Consider the following 16,095-nt stretch of genomic DNA (forward strand, 5'->3'; position numbering starts at 1 on the left):
TTTTGTGGTGAAAAGACAGTCACCGGGAGAATCATTTACTCTAGCCAGCTTAATTTTGCAGCTCCCAGAAACAAGTGATACTCATCCCGTGACAGGCAAATAAAGGCATGACTGGGTTAACCTCCTATCCAGAATTGCTTTCTGATGACCTTTCCTCACTGGTTTTTCATCCTGTGTGGTACTAATCACCAATGTACAAAACCTTTCAAGCTCCAAAATGTTTTAGCTGTCAGCCTGTGAACTGAATGCAACTGATATGAAGAGCTACATATTACAGTACTTCTGGGAGGGGAAAGCTTTCTCTGTTCTAATTTACTTTCTCTTTAATAATTTGGCCAACAACTGTAATTGGACAAGATAATAAAAATAACATAGATGGCTGGATGATAAAGGGAACGGAAGTGGGATATGGAGTCTTTCAGCTCTAGATCATCATTTGGAACTCAATCCACGTGAGCGGATACCAAGCCATCTGACAGATGGCCTGTGTGAAATGAGTCTGTGTTATTTGTGTTGGAGGGAGGCTGGAAGTCTTTTCGTAGTTCCTAGTGGAATGTGGCCCACATCACACCAATCCGTCACCACAGCTATCAGTAATAGGGGCCTGTCTCAACAGTCCCAACAGTGAGACTTGGGCACATACTGAACAATCCTGAGAGTGGGCACAGAGCCTGACGTCCCTCCTCATTTCTAGAGGGGGTCTGATCAGGTCAGGGGTAAAGCTAGCACTGAGTGCTGTATGTTTTTTGAGGGAAGGGGAAGGTGGTGTGGCTTGCTGTCATTGCACATAGCATATCTGTTCATGGATGTAAAAGGAAGTTCAGTTTTCAGAGCTGTCAATCTGACACTGGCAAGAAATTAACTTCATTTAAAATCTGTCTGTCTCTCACACACTCCCATTCATACAGACTCTCTCTCTCTCTAGTATAGTTATCCCATGCCATAATTGGAAAATAGCACAATTAATGTGACCTTCATTTATTAGTTCATTAATTGCACACGTTGTTTGTGTTTTCGAACAGGAGCAGGTAGCAGTGTGCATCACAAGTGTAACAGTGCCAAACATCGCATCATATCACCCAAGGTCGAACCAAGGACAGGTGGGTACAGCACTCACTCAGAGGTACAAAATAATGATGTCTCTGAAGGCAAGAATGAGCACAGTCATGGCAAGACCTCCAGCCGGGAGAAGAGGAATGGCAAAGTGGCAAAACCTGTGTTGCTCCATCAAAACAGTACTGAGGTCTCTTCCACCAATCAGGTGGAAGTTCCTGACACTACCCAGAATTCTCCTGTATCCATCAGCAGTGGATTAAATAGCGACCCCGATATGGCTGATAGCCCAGTAGTCACTGGTGTCTCCAGCATGGCTGTTGCCTCGGTGATGGGAAGTTTATCGCAAAGTGCCACAGTATTTATGTCAGAAGTCACCAGTGAAGCCGTGTATACCATGTCACCCACCACTGGCCCAAATCAACACCTCCTATCCTCAGATGCCGCTGCACAAGGACTGGTACTGGCTGTGAGCTCAGATGGCCACAAGTTTGCTTTTCCTACACCAGGCAGTTCAGAGAGCTTGTCTATGTTGCCCACCAATGTCTCTGACGAGCTTGTGCTCTCTACAACTCTGGATGGTAGCAGAAAAATTCCAGAAACCACCATGAATTTTGACCCAGACTGTTTTCTTAATAATCCCAAGCAGGGACAGACTTATGGTGGAGGAGGCCTAAAAGGAGACAGCATTAGTACCAACATAAGACAGTCACCCACAACAGAACGTGGGTTCAATTTCAGTGCAGCCCTAACTAAAGAGATTAAAACTGAGGACACTTCTTTTGAACAACAGATGTCCAAAGAAGCGTTTTCCTCCACTTCTGCATCTAATTCTCTCACCCTTACTACAGGATCAGGTCTGCTTCCATCTGGAGGCGGTCTGAGCCCAAGTACCACCTTGGAGCAAATGGACTTCAGTGCCATTGACTCCAACAAGGACTATTCTTCCAGTTTCAACCAGACAGTCCAGAGTCCTCATGTTCACCAGACCCCTTCCCCTAGCTTCTTTCTGCAGGATGCCAGCAAACCTCTCCCTCTTGAACAAAACACTCATAACAACTTGAATGAGACAAGTGGCTCTTTTGTGAACACTTTAGGAATCCCCAATGTGAAAACAGAATCCTCCCAAACAACCTCTAATTGCAATGGCACAGTGGAAACTAGAATAGAGTCCACCTCTTCTCTCCAGCTCATGCAGTTCCAAGCAAACTTCCAGGCTATGACTGCAGAAGCTGAAGTTCCCATGGAGACCTCCCAGCAGGCAGAAGGGAATGAAAATCTTCTTAAATCAGGGGATCTTCAAGCCTGTAGCACAGAACACTACATGCAGCCCGAGGCCAATGGTGGTATCAGGAGCGGGAATAATCTCCCTATTCTCCAAGGAAATATGGTGCAAGGACTCTACCCAGTGGCCCATCCCAGCTTAAACAACTCCTCCAACATGGAGCTTAATTTGGACCATTTTGACATCTCCTTCAGCAACCAGTTTTCAGATCTTATTAATGATTTCATATCAGTAGAAGGTGGGAGTAATGCCATCTATGGGCACCAGCTGGTGTCAGGTGACAGTGCCGGGCTATCTCAGCCTGAAGATGGCAACAGAGCAACCTACAACCAGGCTGAAATGTGCATTCCTTGCTGCAGCCCTCAGCAAGCCAGCATGCAGCTCAGCAGTGCCGAGAATGGAGCCAGTACCATGGCATACATGCATGTGGCTGAGGTGGTCTCAGCAGCCACAGCACAAGGCACCTTGGGGATGTTGCAGCAGAGCGGGCGCTTGTTCATGGTGACAGATTACTCACCAGAGTGGTCTTACCCTGAGGTAAGCTTCCAGCTTTTATTCATTAACAATTACTCACCCATCTTTAATTCCTTAGTTAATAAGGGCTCCAGGAACCTTCTTGTTTAAACTTTGACAAGGCTTTTAAATATCTCCTCTTAGAAATAAGAGCATTTGAGGTCATTTTCATGTCTGAGTGATCTTTTTATTAAGCACCTCATTACCCTGACAAGGCTTCTTTCCTCACTTATGAAGCATCAGAACAGAAATGGTTTGTTTCACTATAAAGCAAAGTATCTTCAATGAGATGCATTCCCAGTGTTGCCTAGTTTATTTAGAAATGTTGTGCCTACTGCACATTGAGCCTGACGCTTAAATCTGTAATTGGTTTTAATGTTGCCAATAGCTAAATATCTGGCCAGGAGTTCCTTTATTAGGTTCAGTACTTAACTTGGTTCCATACCTGATACAGGTACAATCACTTGCACCATAGATTGGAAATGCCAGCAACACAAACTCCTGTTTACATGAAAAACCTTACTGTTGGGTGAAAAATATTCAGCCTTGACCATTATAATGAATAGACATAATCAAACTGGGTCAGATGTAAAGAGAAATTGTCCTTTAGTAGTTTCCGGAGCCTAGACTTAGAAAATTTTCTTATGGGCTCATTATTGGGATAAATGCAACACTTCAAGAAAAATCAGCTGTGCTCTAATTGTTCAGAACTCTCTGGTGAATTGTATCTCAATTATTGCATGTCCATTGTTTCTGTGATCTAAAACCACTAGAGTGCATCTGAACTCTGAAATCTCTTGATATGGAATTGTGAGTGGGCAGGAGGGAACACATCTGGGGTGAGAAGCAGAGTAGTTTACCTATCTTTCAGTGAAATGACCATCTGATGACTCCCAAGACAAAGCTATTAAGGGAACAGGTAATGGATTACTTTCCTAAAGCCTTAGAATTGCACCTGTCCGGTGAGAAGGGATTCAGTATAATACAGGAGCATTCATACTTCAGAAAAGGAGGAGCTTTATGATTGCAGACTGTGCGAGTGTTCAGTAGATGGCTATAGATGGCTACTTTGGGGAACTGTCGCATTGCATTCAGACACACTTCTTCTTAATCCAGCCAGTTCTCGTCCTGAGAACAGCTGATAGTAGTAGTCCAGCTACAGATCAGTGTACAGCTCACATGCATAATACAAATGTAGGTTTCAGAGTAACAGCCGTGTTAGTCTGTATTTGCAAAAAGAAAAGGAGTACTTTTGGCACCTTAGAGACTAACCAATTTGTTTGAGCATAAGCTTTCGTGAGCTACAGCATCCGATGAAGTGAGCTGTAGCTCACGAAAGCTTATGCTCAAATAAATTGGTTGGTCTTTAAGGTGCCACAAATACAAATGTAGTCAACCACTTACTACAGTTCAGTCCCAATGCTATACAGTACATCTCACATGTTGCTAGAGAAATCTGGAACTTTCTAGAATAGGAGATCAAGGCCTGAGGCCACACTTCAGTCAATGGGGGTTCGGAATAACTCTACTTCTGGGATAAACTAATCAACAATTGATTATTGATTGTTGTACTGTTAGCGGTAATTTACTATCAACTGATCCCCAGAGAGAGATTGGAAATCCAGCATGTTTGTATCTGGATGTTGGGTTTTTTTATTCTCTGAGAATCATCTCTCATAGTGTGATAAAAAGCTGATGTGGCAGGGCCTGTGGTGAATATTACTGGTATTTTTTAAAAACTGGTTATTTATTGGTTTAATACTGTACAAAAGCACAATAACATGTTGTGTAGCAACTAAACCCCTCTGAAAATCAATGCCAATAAATAAAAGCATCTGTCCTTTGGTTTGTCTTTAACCAACAGGTAAATAGCTCAGCTTCCATGGGAAGTGTTTCCTTTCCATGCTAACCAAACAGTAACAGAGTTTTAGCCCCCTATTTGTGGGGAAGACCTGGCAGACAGGTCCAAAAATACAATTGCCCCTCCCTTGTAAGCTCCATCATCATGTTCCCATTGTGATGAGAGCTGCCAACTGTGCATTTTACCAAAATAGAATCTGGGGTTCTTCACAAACGAAGTCGATCAATGTGAATGGAGCCTGCCTTGCACAGGAGAGACTAGGGGGTAGGTTGGAGATGCCATGCTGTGGTGCAGGCAGGAGCAAGAGACAAAGCCCATGCAGTTATGCCAAAGGTAAGTGTTTTATTAAGAATAACATCAAGTGAATCCAAGAGTCAGCACTGCTACCTAGTGTAGTGAGACCTACACCTGCACAGTTCACCTGCTTTAGCTTCATGAACATTTATTAATACTGAAGAGCCCAATGATCATTAGCCATAAACTTTAGTGGCAGACAGGGAGCCTACCTGAAACTCTGAGCCTGCTGGGAGAATTGTTCTACCTTGTTCAAAAGACTTTCTTGTAATATATTGTTGCTTCTTTTCTGAATCTTCATTTTCTTTTTGTTATTTCCTTTGATGTTAGGCTTGTACTTTTTGTTTTTTGGCTCTGAACTGGCCCTTTTCCTTCATTTTGATTTCATTCTCCTTGTTTGTCTTTGACTTGATTTCCCCATTCTTTAGGTCAGGACTGACCTGAGGAGCCAATTAGCCATTCAGAATGTCTTGGCAAAAGTGACCAAACAGACTGTTCTCTTCTGCACCTTTGGGTTTGTCAATGGTGTTACTATACATCTCATTGTGGACCCCAGTTTGGACCATATGAAGTCTTGATCTATGGAAAGGAAGCTCATTCTCCTGGACTTCTGCAGCAACAGCCTGCAAAGCTGTCTGATGAGCTGGAACTTTTAAATGCAGAGTGTAACCACTGTCTTTGCTGGGAGACTCCAGTTTGCATTCCCCAGTGAGCTAACTTTGTTTTCACCTACCACAAGTTCCATGCTCTTGGTGGCTGTCAGATCTTTTATATTTGCTGCTGAATCCATTGCTATGATGACAGTTTTCAGGGAGCTGCTCCTCCTAGCACCTGGTGGCAGAAGTGGAGCTTTGTTTTCAGCACGACAATGATCAGACATTGGCAGCTCTGTCACTGTGTCCAGTGTGAGCCTCTTCTTTTTCCCCAGTTTTTTTTTCTACAGAGGAATTTCATTCATTCTTTCTTTTTCTCTTGCTGTCACCATGTTCTGTTCTCTCGATGGAAGTGAGAACAAGGAAAAAGTAGCTTCTGGCACTGTCATGTTGTGCCAGGCAGGAGCAGGGCACACACAGTGGCCCATGTGGTCACATCACACAGGAAAGTGCTTCAGTAGTAAACCCAGAGTGAGCATTAGTCAGCACAACCGCCAAGCATAGTAGATCTACAAGCCTAACTCTAAGGGTATGTCTACACTGCAGTGTAAGCCCAGGTTAGTAGAACTCGAGTTTCCAGACCGCAGGTTTGTTAACCTAGGGCTGGAGCATCGCATCTACACTCATTTGTAACCCCAGGTTAGGAATTGTTGAACCCTGGGTCAACCTGGAGCTCCAGCATTATACAGGCCTGAGTCTAACCATCCATATCCCAGACGTCCTCGCGCCCTTCCAAAATATGGCCACTCAAACCCTTTGTTCACAAGTGCAGTGTGGGAAAACTTGACAACCCAGAGGACAAATAAAGGCACCCTGTGGGATTGTGGAATACTTTTGGTGGACTCCCAGAGCACAAGTCCAGTGGGACTGTGTTTGCACTGTGAACCAATAGGGCTTGAACCCTGGGTCCCAGCTTGACTCAGGATCAGACGCTCCACCCCTGTGGAGTTCTGGGGCCCTGGGTCCAATCCCTGGTGTGTATGTAGATGGAAGGATGGTTAGGCTTGAGCCTGAGCTTACACTGAATAGTAGACCTATCCTAAGGGCCTGCCGGTTACCCATGCACAGGCCGTAGGAACAATCCCGGTCTTGCACTCCCTGTCTGTGATCTCTCCTGTCCTGGCAGCAGCACTAGTAACCACCTAGCAGGATGCTGCAACCTTCCAAACAGATATGTTGTACCAGTGCTTGGACACAGTATCTCTAGGAGCTCCCACCGAGGAGGTGCAACCCTCAGCACCATACCAAGGACTCATTATATACATGAATAACATTGAAATCCTTCTGAGTCCGTTCTCCCCATTGCATGTTCTGAGAGTTTCCTCCATTCTTTCAGCTCAAGTCCTTCATGCCCTGATCCATGTGTCCCCCTGCTTTTCATTTTTTCCAGGAGGATTTCTGTGGATTTCACATCTCAGAAGGTACATTGTTCACCTTTGTCTGAGCTGGAGAACGGCCAACATTCCTCTCTGCACCTGCTCTCCATACTGGCAGACTGACTCTTCTCTCGGCTTATGTAGAGGGCCTAAAAGCTCAAAAAATTCATCTCTTTTTTTCATTCCAAAGCCTTCTTTTTTAGCTGCTGTCATGGAAACCTTTTTATAATCTAATTGATTCACTAAACCACCAGTGATCTCTCTTCCTCTCACAGAATTTGGTGTTATTTTCCTTTGAATGATCCTCTAGGTTTGATTATTCTATGGCCAGAATCACTGGGGACCAGTTTTCAAATATAATGTTGGGTCCAGGATTTCTTCTTAATTGGCTAGATCCAAAGCTGGAGTGTATGGACACAAATCTTGAATCCCAAGCAGCTCAAAACATCACCTCAGATGTTAATTTTCTTTACTGATGTACAATATTTGTTATACACAACTGCTGAGATATGGAGAGAATTTTTTTTCTTGCATTTGTACCCACTGGGAACAGGCCCCAAATTGCTATTCTATTGCTCCTGTGCTGCTCTTTCTGTGTTTCAGATTTGTGGGGATTCCAGACAGTTCACTGCGGAGTTCACCTTCTGCAAGGATTCTAGCACAGAGCTGTCAAGAATCTCTTTCTTCTGCTTCTGAGGGCATTCGGAAAGGCCCCAAGCCAGAATTTGTGTTAGATCATGTAACCATGGTGGCATTATTGTCCTAAGAAAGCCTTGTTGGGTTTTCTTCATTTTAGGCAGGTTTTTCTGAGGATCACACAGACAGGTGTGCTGTGAGATCCTGGCACTGGGCCCAGACCACTATCCCATTTAACAAAGAACCGCTCAGAAGTGCATCTTAATACTGTCCTTTCTGGTGCACTTTACGTTTTTGCTTTCTGGTGTTCATATCCCTTGGCTGACATAATCACATCATAAAAATATTATGTACTGTGCACTTCACATTTATCAGCAACCCATTAGCAAGTTTTCATTGTGAGCTGAGTGAGAAAAGCCATAAAATTAACTTTCTGCATCTGCAAAACATACTCTGCTTTGGGTCCTAGGAATCTAGGATTGTTGGGTTCATCACAATAATCATTTTCGTTTTATTTTACCATTCAGTTTGCAATTAATGTTTCCTTGGAAATGAGTTTCCACAGGCATTGAAATGACTGTGCTTCAATGTGTATGGTAGGATTTACCTTGTTTGGATTCTCAGTGGAGCTGGAAGAGTTACCAAGGTGAAAATCATTTTTCCCTGAACACAAATTGCCTGCACCAAGCTTTCATAATAAATGTTTCTATTGGCCTAACACAATAGAAAAAATGCTTTGCTGTCAGGGCCCTTGCTTCATAGCTTCAGTGAGATTAGTCACCTGTGAAAGGAACTCTTTAAACATCGGATAAACTTAAACCCTAATGCTAATAAAAAGTGTAAACAAATGTCATCTTTTGTTTTCTTCTGGCCTCTGTGTCCCTCCTGGGGGTTTGATGATCCATCTTGTTCTTCCTTTTTTATTCTCCAATTCCTCTTTCACAGGCGCCATCTCCCAAAGACCTCTGAAGTCCGGGGAAAGACTCCCACTGATTTCCATGGGTTTAGATTGAGGCCTTAGGGAAGAAGTATTGAGGGATCACTGGCAAGCGTGTCAATCTCAGGCTGTTTGATGGGGATATTATTACAGGGTCACAGAAAACTCCCCACATTCTTCTTTCCTTTTTCTACTGTCATTGTTTGTTTTAAACATATGACTCTCCTGTAGTTACGAAGAGCCCAGCAGTAACACAACCAGAGACAATGAAGAGTCATGTAGACAACATATTGCAAAGTTCAGTTCAGGTGGATTAACTGTAAATAAATTGGCCAGTTACATTATTTTAGCTGAGTTAAAAATCCTCCAGTCTCTTTCTGCCAATCCAAACGTACGTACATGAGCTCCTAGCATCTCAGTCACTCTTTGGTGTGTTCACAAGCAACATGGCTAGAGTTAGTTTGGCTTGTTATCCAAAAATGTTGGGGGGAAATCTCAGAACATGAGTGTCAGGGAAACCCACAGAGTGAACTGTGCAGATGCTTTCTGTTTAGACTGGCAACAGGGCCCAGCAGAGAAGCTTCTGAGCTCTTTAGCCAGACCCATCAGTGTAGGCCAAGAGCTGTGGAAAGGGCTGAACTCATCTGAACCAGAAGAAAGATCCTAGGTCAAGTCAGGTTCACTTGATCATCTCTGAATATGAATTCATGTGATTGGCAGCGCTTAATTTGTGCTGGAGCCCCAGCACTCCTAGCTTGGCAGTTAATAGCCCCGGTACCTCTGGGCTTGTCACGTCAGTTATGAAAATAAAAAAAATTGCTTGAGCCCCATCACCTCTTTCATTAAAAATTAAGCCCTGGTTATTAAGGTACTGTCTTTACCTGCAATTTTTTGTGAGCGCTGTTAAGAATGAAGCCAGAGCTTCTGTCATGACAGTCATTGCGCTGGGCAGCGGGAAGAACATGCACAGTTGCTGATCGAAACAATCCCTCCTTTGAACAGCACTTAGAGAGGGAAAACTTAGGGGACTTAACAACATAGAGGACACGTAAACAATGGCTCAGGATAGACAGGGATGGTGGAGCCTTGGTTGTGCCCTAAGCAATCTCAGATGATGCAGGAAAGATTCAGACTCAGACATGCAGGAAAGGCTGCGGTGAGCCCATCACCACTCTGTTATAAAATGCTCTTTTGCTGTAATTAATTTAAGAAAATCAAAAAACTTCTGACATGAAAAACCATTTATATCTTAGTAGCCACCAGCCAGCTGCAGCAGTGGGTAAAATGCATCACTCTAGTACAAAGGGCCCTAGGGAACCCTCCTCCACTGTAAATGCTGTCTGTTCTGTCCATGCTGGAAAGGGAAATTCTGAAGCAAAGGTGATAGTCGGTGTTCTCATTTACCCAGAATGCCCTTCCAGCTATCAGCTGTGTCTCAGCAGTGCCAGTGTCTGGGCTCTGGATACAAAACTGAAAGAGCTGGCTACGCTTGTGGACAAACAGAATCCCCACTCCCTACTGAGCTAGATGGCCACTCACCCTGTGTCAAGCTGTGTCATATGTAACCTCAATTGTAAGCTCCTTGGGGCAGGGACTATGCCTTATCCTCTCGGTAAAGCGCTTTCTACAGTTGTGGTGCTGAATACAAATACTAAGAGTATGGCTACACTTGCAGATGTAGAGCGCTTTGAGTTAAACCAGCCTTCGTAGAGCGCAGTAGGGAAAGCGCTGCAATCTATCCACACTGACAGCTTCAAGCGCACTGGTGTGGCCACATTTGCAGCACTTGCAGCAGCATTGGGAGCGGTGCAATATTGGTAGCTATCCCAGCATGCAATTAACTGCAACATGCTTTTCAAATGGGGGGGGGGGGGTGAGGTGGAGTGTGACAGGGAGTGTGTTGTGTGTATGTGGGGAGAGAGTGGGTTTTGGGGAGGGGGGGCTGAGAGCATGTCAGCAGGCTGCCTTGTAAGTTCAGACAGCAGCAGATCCCCCCTCTCTCTCTCTCACACAGCATTCCACAGTAATGGTTGCTTTTTCTCAGAGCAGATAAGCAGCCGGCTGTCAGAAACGGAGTTTTCAAAGGGCATATCCGCATTCCTACAGCGAGTTCAAAACAATGAGAAGAGTGTCCACTTGACTTAAGGGGATTATGGGACGTTTCCAGAGGCTGATCAGAGCGCAGTAATGCAACACCTCATTCACACTGATGCCCGGGCGTTTCAGCCACTACGCAACAAGTGTTAATCTTCTCACCAAGATGGAGTACCAGGAGCACTCTAGAGTGGAGTCAGAGCGCTCTACGTGCCTTGCCAGTGTGGACGGGGAGTGAGCTAGGGTGCCCGGGGCTGCTTTAATGCGCTCTAACTCACAAGTGTAGCCATGCCCTAAATAGTAACTGAGCACCTTTAAACTGTCCTAGAGAGTCTCTCCTGAAATTTGCCACTGGAGGGCAGCACAGGAACAGCTAAATATACTAGTATCTCCTTGGAAAACAAATGCAAACATACCTATGCATCTGATTACTAAAGAGCTCTTCTGATTTTTACAGGAAGCTGTTCCTTGTCCCTGCCTCAATGTGAGAGGGATGGGAGATACTCCCAGTTTCTGTTTATCAGAACCCAAAGAATCTGAAGAGAATCTCTCTTTAAAACCACAGTCTAATGCTGAGGAAGGACTTGAGGATTTTTTACAGAGGGTCATTGATCCCTTGCTCAAGCAGCAGGCTGCTATACAGATTTTGCCCCCAAAATGCAAGGTCTCTATAGACCCTTCTCTAATATAACACAGGTAATGTTGTGCTCCATGCTGCTACCTTAAACCTAAAGCTGGAGTGGATGGAACTTTGTTGCCCTGTATTTGCCAGTTGTTTAAAAAACTAAGCGGAGTTAGGACAGGCTGGTGCCTGAATGGGAGACTTCTAAAAGAAAAAGGGGTTTGTAGAACACACACATCTTTTGTGTAACAGACTTGCATAGTAGCTTCAGCCTTCAGCTATGAGTGATAGAAAGAGTAGATTTTCCTCCAGTTTGATAGGAAGTCTAGCTGCTTTGGGCTACAGGGATCCCTGTTTCATTTGTTTGCTGGAATTCTCCTCGCCAAAATAATCCTTCATCTGACTGATCTGAACACCTTTCTCAGAAATGCTACTAGTGATTATTTTAAAAGCAAAGATTAAGTGCAAACAACTTCTGTGCAGTATCGTTAAGGCCGAGAATGCAAAAGCATAAGAATCAGGACATTCAAAAGTTAAGGTTCACACAGCAACCTGCTCTCAAGCATATCACACCTGGGACATCTGTATTTGTTTGGTTGACTGTTAAATGTATGCCTTACTATATTTCTATACATTGTATTATTACTTATTATGTGTACTGGGGTAGTACCTAGACGTCCTTCTCACAGACCAGGACCGTCTGTGTCGGGTGCTGTGCAAACACCACAAAAACACAATCCCTGCCCCCAAAGAGTTTACAGGATAACCCCTTGCAGTTGCTAGAGGAACTTGAACTTTTGACTATGTTATTTGTAAAGTGCTGAGACCACCATCTAACTGGAAGAAGCTATTGCAATGTCGTTTTCTCTGGAATTCAGCTAAATCTTGCCCATCACACCCTCCGCTGGGAAGAATATTTTTTCTTAGGTAGAACAGTAACACTTTTCTAGCTCTGACTCAGATCCAGTCTCCCACCTTTACAATCAAATTCTGCCTCGTCTGCACATGAAGGGCTTCTGTTGAAATCTGTAGGTGCCTAGCCCTGAGACAGGAGATATTGTTGCCAGGCTAAGTGCATGGTGTGGTACACCTATTGGTCACTGGATGTCACTATTGCAGCTCACAACTGCAGCCAAAACCTGATCCCTTTTTCAACAACAAATATGCTGATTTGAATACAGTGAACATTATTGTGAGGATCTAAGTACTTGGTGTGGCTTGGTGCATGAACATTTGGAATCTGTTGTGGGACTGACAAAAAAGCTGGCAGGACACAGGCTAAGGAATCCTGCTTAGCTGAGTGATGGGGTACTCTGCCTGTCTGGGTTGTGAAACACCCGAGTAGAGCCAACGGTAAAGTCCATTTTTCAGTCATGGATACGAACATAGAGGGTTTATGTGGCTAGGAGAGGGGGTTCAGCTGGTGCTCGCAAACTTACTTGGCCCAGATGACAGACATAAAAGAAGGAAGAGGAAAGGAACGACTGGGCCTACGCTGTGAAGAGATGCTGCTGCCCAGCTTATGCCCTCAACAGGGAACCCTGTTTGCTGATGCTGAGGGAATGTGGAGGTGGGATGGCCCCTGCCAGAGGGAAGTGCTATTTGTGGCCCGTTTTAGAGCAAGTGTGATAGAGTGGGACCTTAGTCTGGGGCTGCACGATCCACAGGGGAGGTGCGTCCCACTGGTGCACAGGAGGGTGCAGAGAAGATGCTCCCCTGGGGGTCAGTATGCACTAGGCTTCTCTTTGTTTCTGGTTGCTGTAGTAGGTACACAGTAAGTGCTCCTTCCCATGGGTCACAGTGGAGTTTTCAGAGATGTGCTCATGAGGGGCCATTGCTGGGTCCCCACTTCAGCAGTGTGTGTGTTGGGGATGAGGGAAGCACACATCCTAAAGGAGGTATTCAAACGTGCTGAATGCACATAAGGCATCAGTAATAACCCTTCCGCCCTGACCTGGGCCAGGCCACAATGACTCCTTAACATGTCTGAGCTGGTATAGCCAGACTGGGCCCTTTAAAAGGGGCCCATGCATTTTATTGCCACTAACTCCAAAAGGGAAGAAAAGAAAAGCACACTGCGTGCATGGCTCAGGACAGTGAGTACGCTCTGCCTTCATTCAGGGGGGTCTGGTTGTCACCTCCCACCATCCGTGACCTTTGGCTGTTTGCTGTATGCCCTTCCTCTACACCCTTGGCTCCTGGGATCCACTCACCCTCCCATCTGTACTGTGACCTGAAAAACCTGTGCCCTGGGTCTCTCCTCAGGGGTCCCACAAACCCTATATGGTTTCTTGGGAAATAAAATAAATGACTATAAGAGAAGGAAGCAAAGTTGGGAACAAGGCAGCTAATGATGCAAGTGGCTTTGTCCCAAAGGATTCTGGGATGATTGATACAGAGAGGCCTGCAAAGGGTGTAACTCTTCCCACAGCCTCACACTAGCCCCCTACCCTCTTGGCTCAGGTAGGTGATTTGATTTTTTGCGTGGAGGGATGTAATAGAGTTGGATGTTGAACTACTGAAAACGTGTGTGCATGGGGCAGGGAAAGGTGTGTTTCTGGGAAAGGTGAAAATGTGAATGGAAGGGATTCTGAGACTCAGGTGAGTTCTTAAGTGATCTTCCAGGACCAAGAAAAGAAAAGAGGAGTCAAGATTCCTCTGCCCCTTTCCTTCTGCTCCCTGCTCCACTCACTTCCCTTTGGCCTGCTCTGTGCTTATTCCACTGAGATATACCACACTGACACTTTAGCCTTGTCTTTGATGGCATTCTTTCCTGGGCAGAATGAGCCAGGGGCGTGAGGTGGAAGGGCCTCTGGAGTCACAAAGCCTAAACTGAAGGAGTATGAGAATACACAGTGAGTTTTCTAAGGACCACATTATTTCCAAGACACTTGGTGTTCTCAAGCGGTGATCCAAGGGGCCCAGCTCTTTGGGTGCCCTTCGTAACACATTTGTCATTGCTCCTTTCATTGAACCTTAAATTCAGAATGTCTGGAAATTTAGTGCCTTTACTTAGAGAGAAAACTGAAACATTCTCTGAAGAGATAAAAGGGTGGGCTGGATTCCTGAAAGGTGAGGTGAATTTTTGTTTTTTAATTTTCAGTTTTAACTCCAGATTAATGACATTTCTTGCCTGAGAATTTCCTTAGGGTTTTTAAAACATTGAAGATTTGCTCAATGAGGGGATCTTGGTAGAATGAGGTTTCTAGCTTTCTACATGGGATGTATTATTATTCCAATTTATAGCTGGCGAAAATGAGAGACAGAGAAAGAGCACTGACTCAAACAAGTAGCTTCACCCCTTTGTGGGCCAGATTCAGCTTTGGGAAAGTGCCATAGAATTGCCCCTGCTATGCTGAATCTGGGCCTATTCTCAGTTTTCCTATTTGTAAGTACGAGGCAGCAGGTACAGTGCGTGCCAAATACACCCCTGGAGCAAACCACTCCCTTTCAGGGTGAAGCCATTACAAATAAACTTGAGGAATAAATGCAAAAAGCAAGCTCACCCCCAGACACTTTGTCTGTTCCAGAAAACAGTTCCAGAAAAATTTTACATAAGAACAGCCGTACTGGATTATTCCAATGGTCCATCTCACCCAATATGCATCTTCTGACAGTGGATGGTGCCAGATGCTTCAGAGGGAATGAACAGAACAGGGCAATTTATCAAGTGATCCATCGCATCATCCAGTCCCAGTTTCTGGCAGTCAGAGGATTAAGGACATCCAGAGCCTGGGGTTGTATCCCTCACCCTCTTGATTAGTAGCCATTGATGGACCTATCCTCCATGAACTTACCTAATTCTTATTTTGAACCCAGTTAGACTTTTGGTGCCCTTCGTCATCTCTTATCCATGCAGAACAGTCCCAGTCTTTTTAATCTATCCCCACGCGGAAGCTGTTCCAGACCCAAGTCATTTTTGTTGCCCTTCTCTGCACTTTTTCTAATTCTGATATGGTTTTGAGATGGGGTGACAAGATGTGAGTGTACCATGGTGTGTCGAATTGGAGAAACTGCCCACCAGCATGGCAGAGTTAAGGAGATCTTTGGGCCCAGATAGCCTCATCCTATTATACCTGCAGCCAATTCCAGGCCTGAAGGGGGTAAAAGAGGAGAGACCGGGGCCAGGTCAGTGCTGACTAGGGAAGAGGCAGGAGCTAGGGAAGAGGCACCACCTTATCCGATAGAAAAGACCAGTCACCTGCCTGCCAAGGCAGCCACCGGGGAGCACTTTCTGTCTCCCAGTCAAGGGAGACTGTGGAAGAGACCTAATAGCCAACTAGGTGACTGCTACCCAGAGACATTGTGGCATTTGTACGCACCAGACTTACGGATGCCATTCCTGAAAGAGCTGGTACCACAGCAGGGCCCATGATCCACAGAAGGGCACCATGGGAGGCCAGCCACACCAGCAAATGGAACCACTGGGGCCACACCCCAGACTGTGGGGGCTCTGGTACAAAGTAGCCTAGGACAGTGGATTTAGACTTCCTGCTCGGAGTGCCCCCTGGTCAGTTGTCATCTCACACAGGGCCCTGGGCTGGGACCTGATGGAGTGGGAGGGCTTAGGACCTCCTAGCCCCACTGCCTGAAAGACTGAGGCACCTTGACCGGGGAAACAAGAAGCCATCAAGCATGCCAACCACTAGGCCACCTGGCCCTCCAAGCATCCTGTTACATATGGATTTATATAGCAGCATTATGATATTTTCTGTCTTATTGGCTATCCCTTTTCTCATAGTTCCTAACATTCTGCTAGCTTTTTTGACTG

The 16,095-nt window shown here is 45.2% G+C and overlaps 1 protein-coding gene across 17 annotated transcripts in view; it reads left to right on the forward strand.

The window, feature by feature from the left end:
• Positions 1-16,095, forward strand: part of CAMTA1 (calmodulin binding transcription activator 1) — a 950,491-nt gene that overhangs the window by 814,650 nt on the left and 119,746 nt on the right. For all 17 annotated transcript variants that reach the window (XM_073316814.2, XM_073316813.2, XM_073316817.2 and 14 more), the window contains one exon: positions 1,023-2,875. In XM_073316814.2, the coding sequence (XP_073172915.2) occupies positions 1,023-2,875 (1,853 nt within the window). The remainder of the gene's footprint in view (positions 1-1,022; positions 2,876-16,095) is intronic.

Source organism: Lepidochelys kempii, chromosome 18, assembly GCF_965140285.1.
Source record: "Lepidochelys kempii isolate rLepKem1 chromosome 18, rLepKem1.hap1, whole genome shotgun sequence".
Classification (NCBI taxonomy): Eukaryota; Metazoa; Chordata; order Testudines; family Cheloniidae; genus Lepidochelys; species Lepidochelys kempii.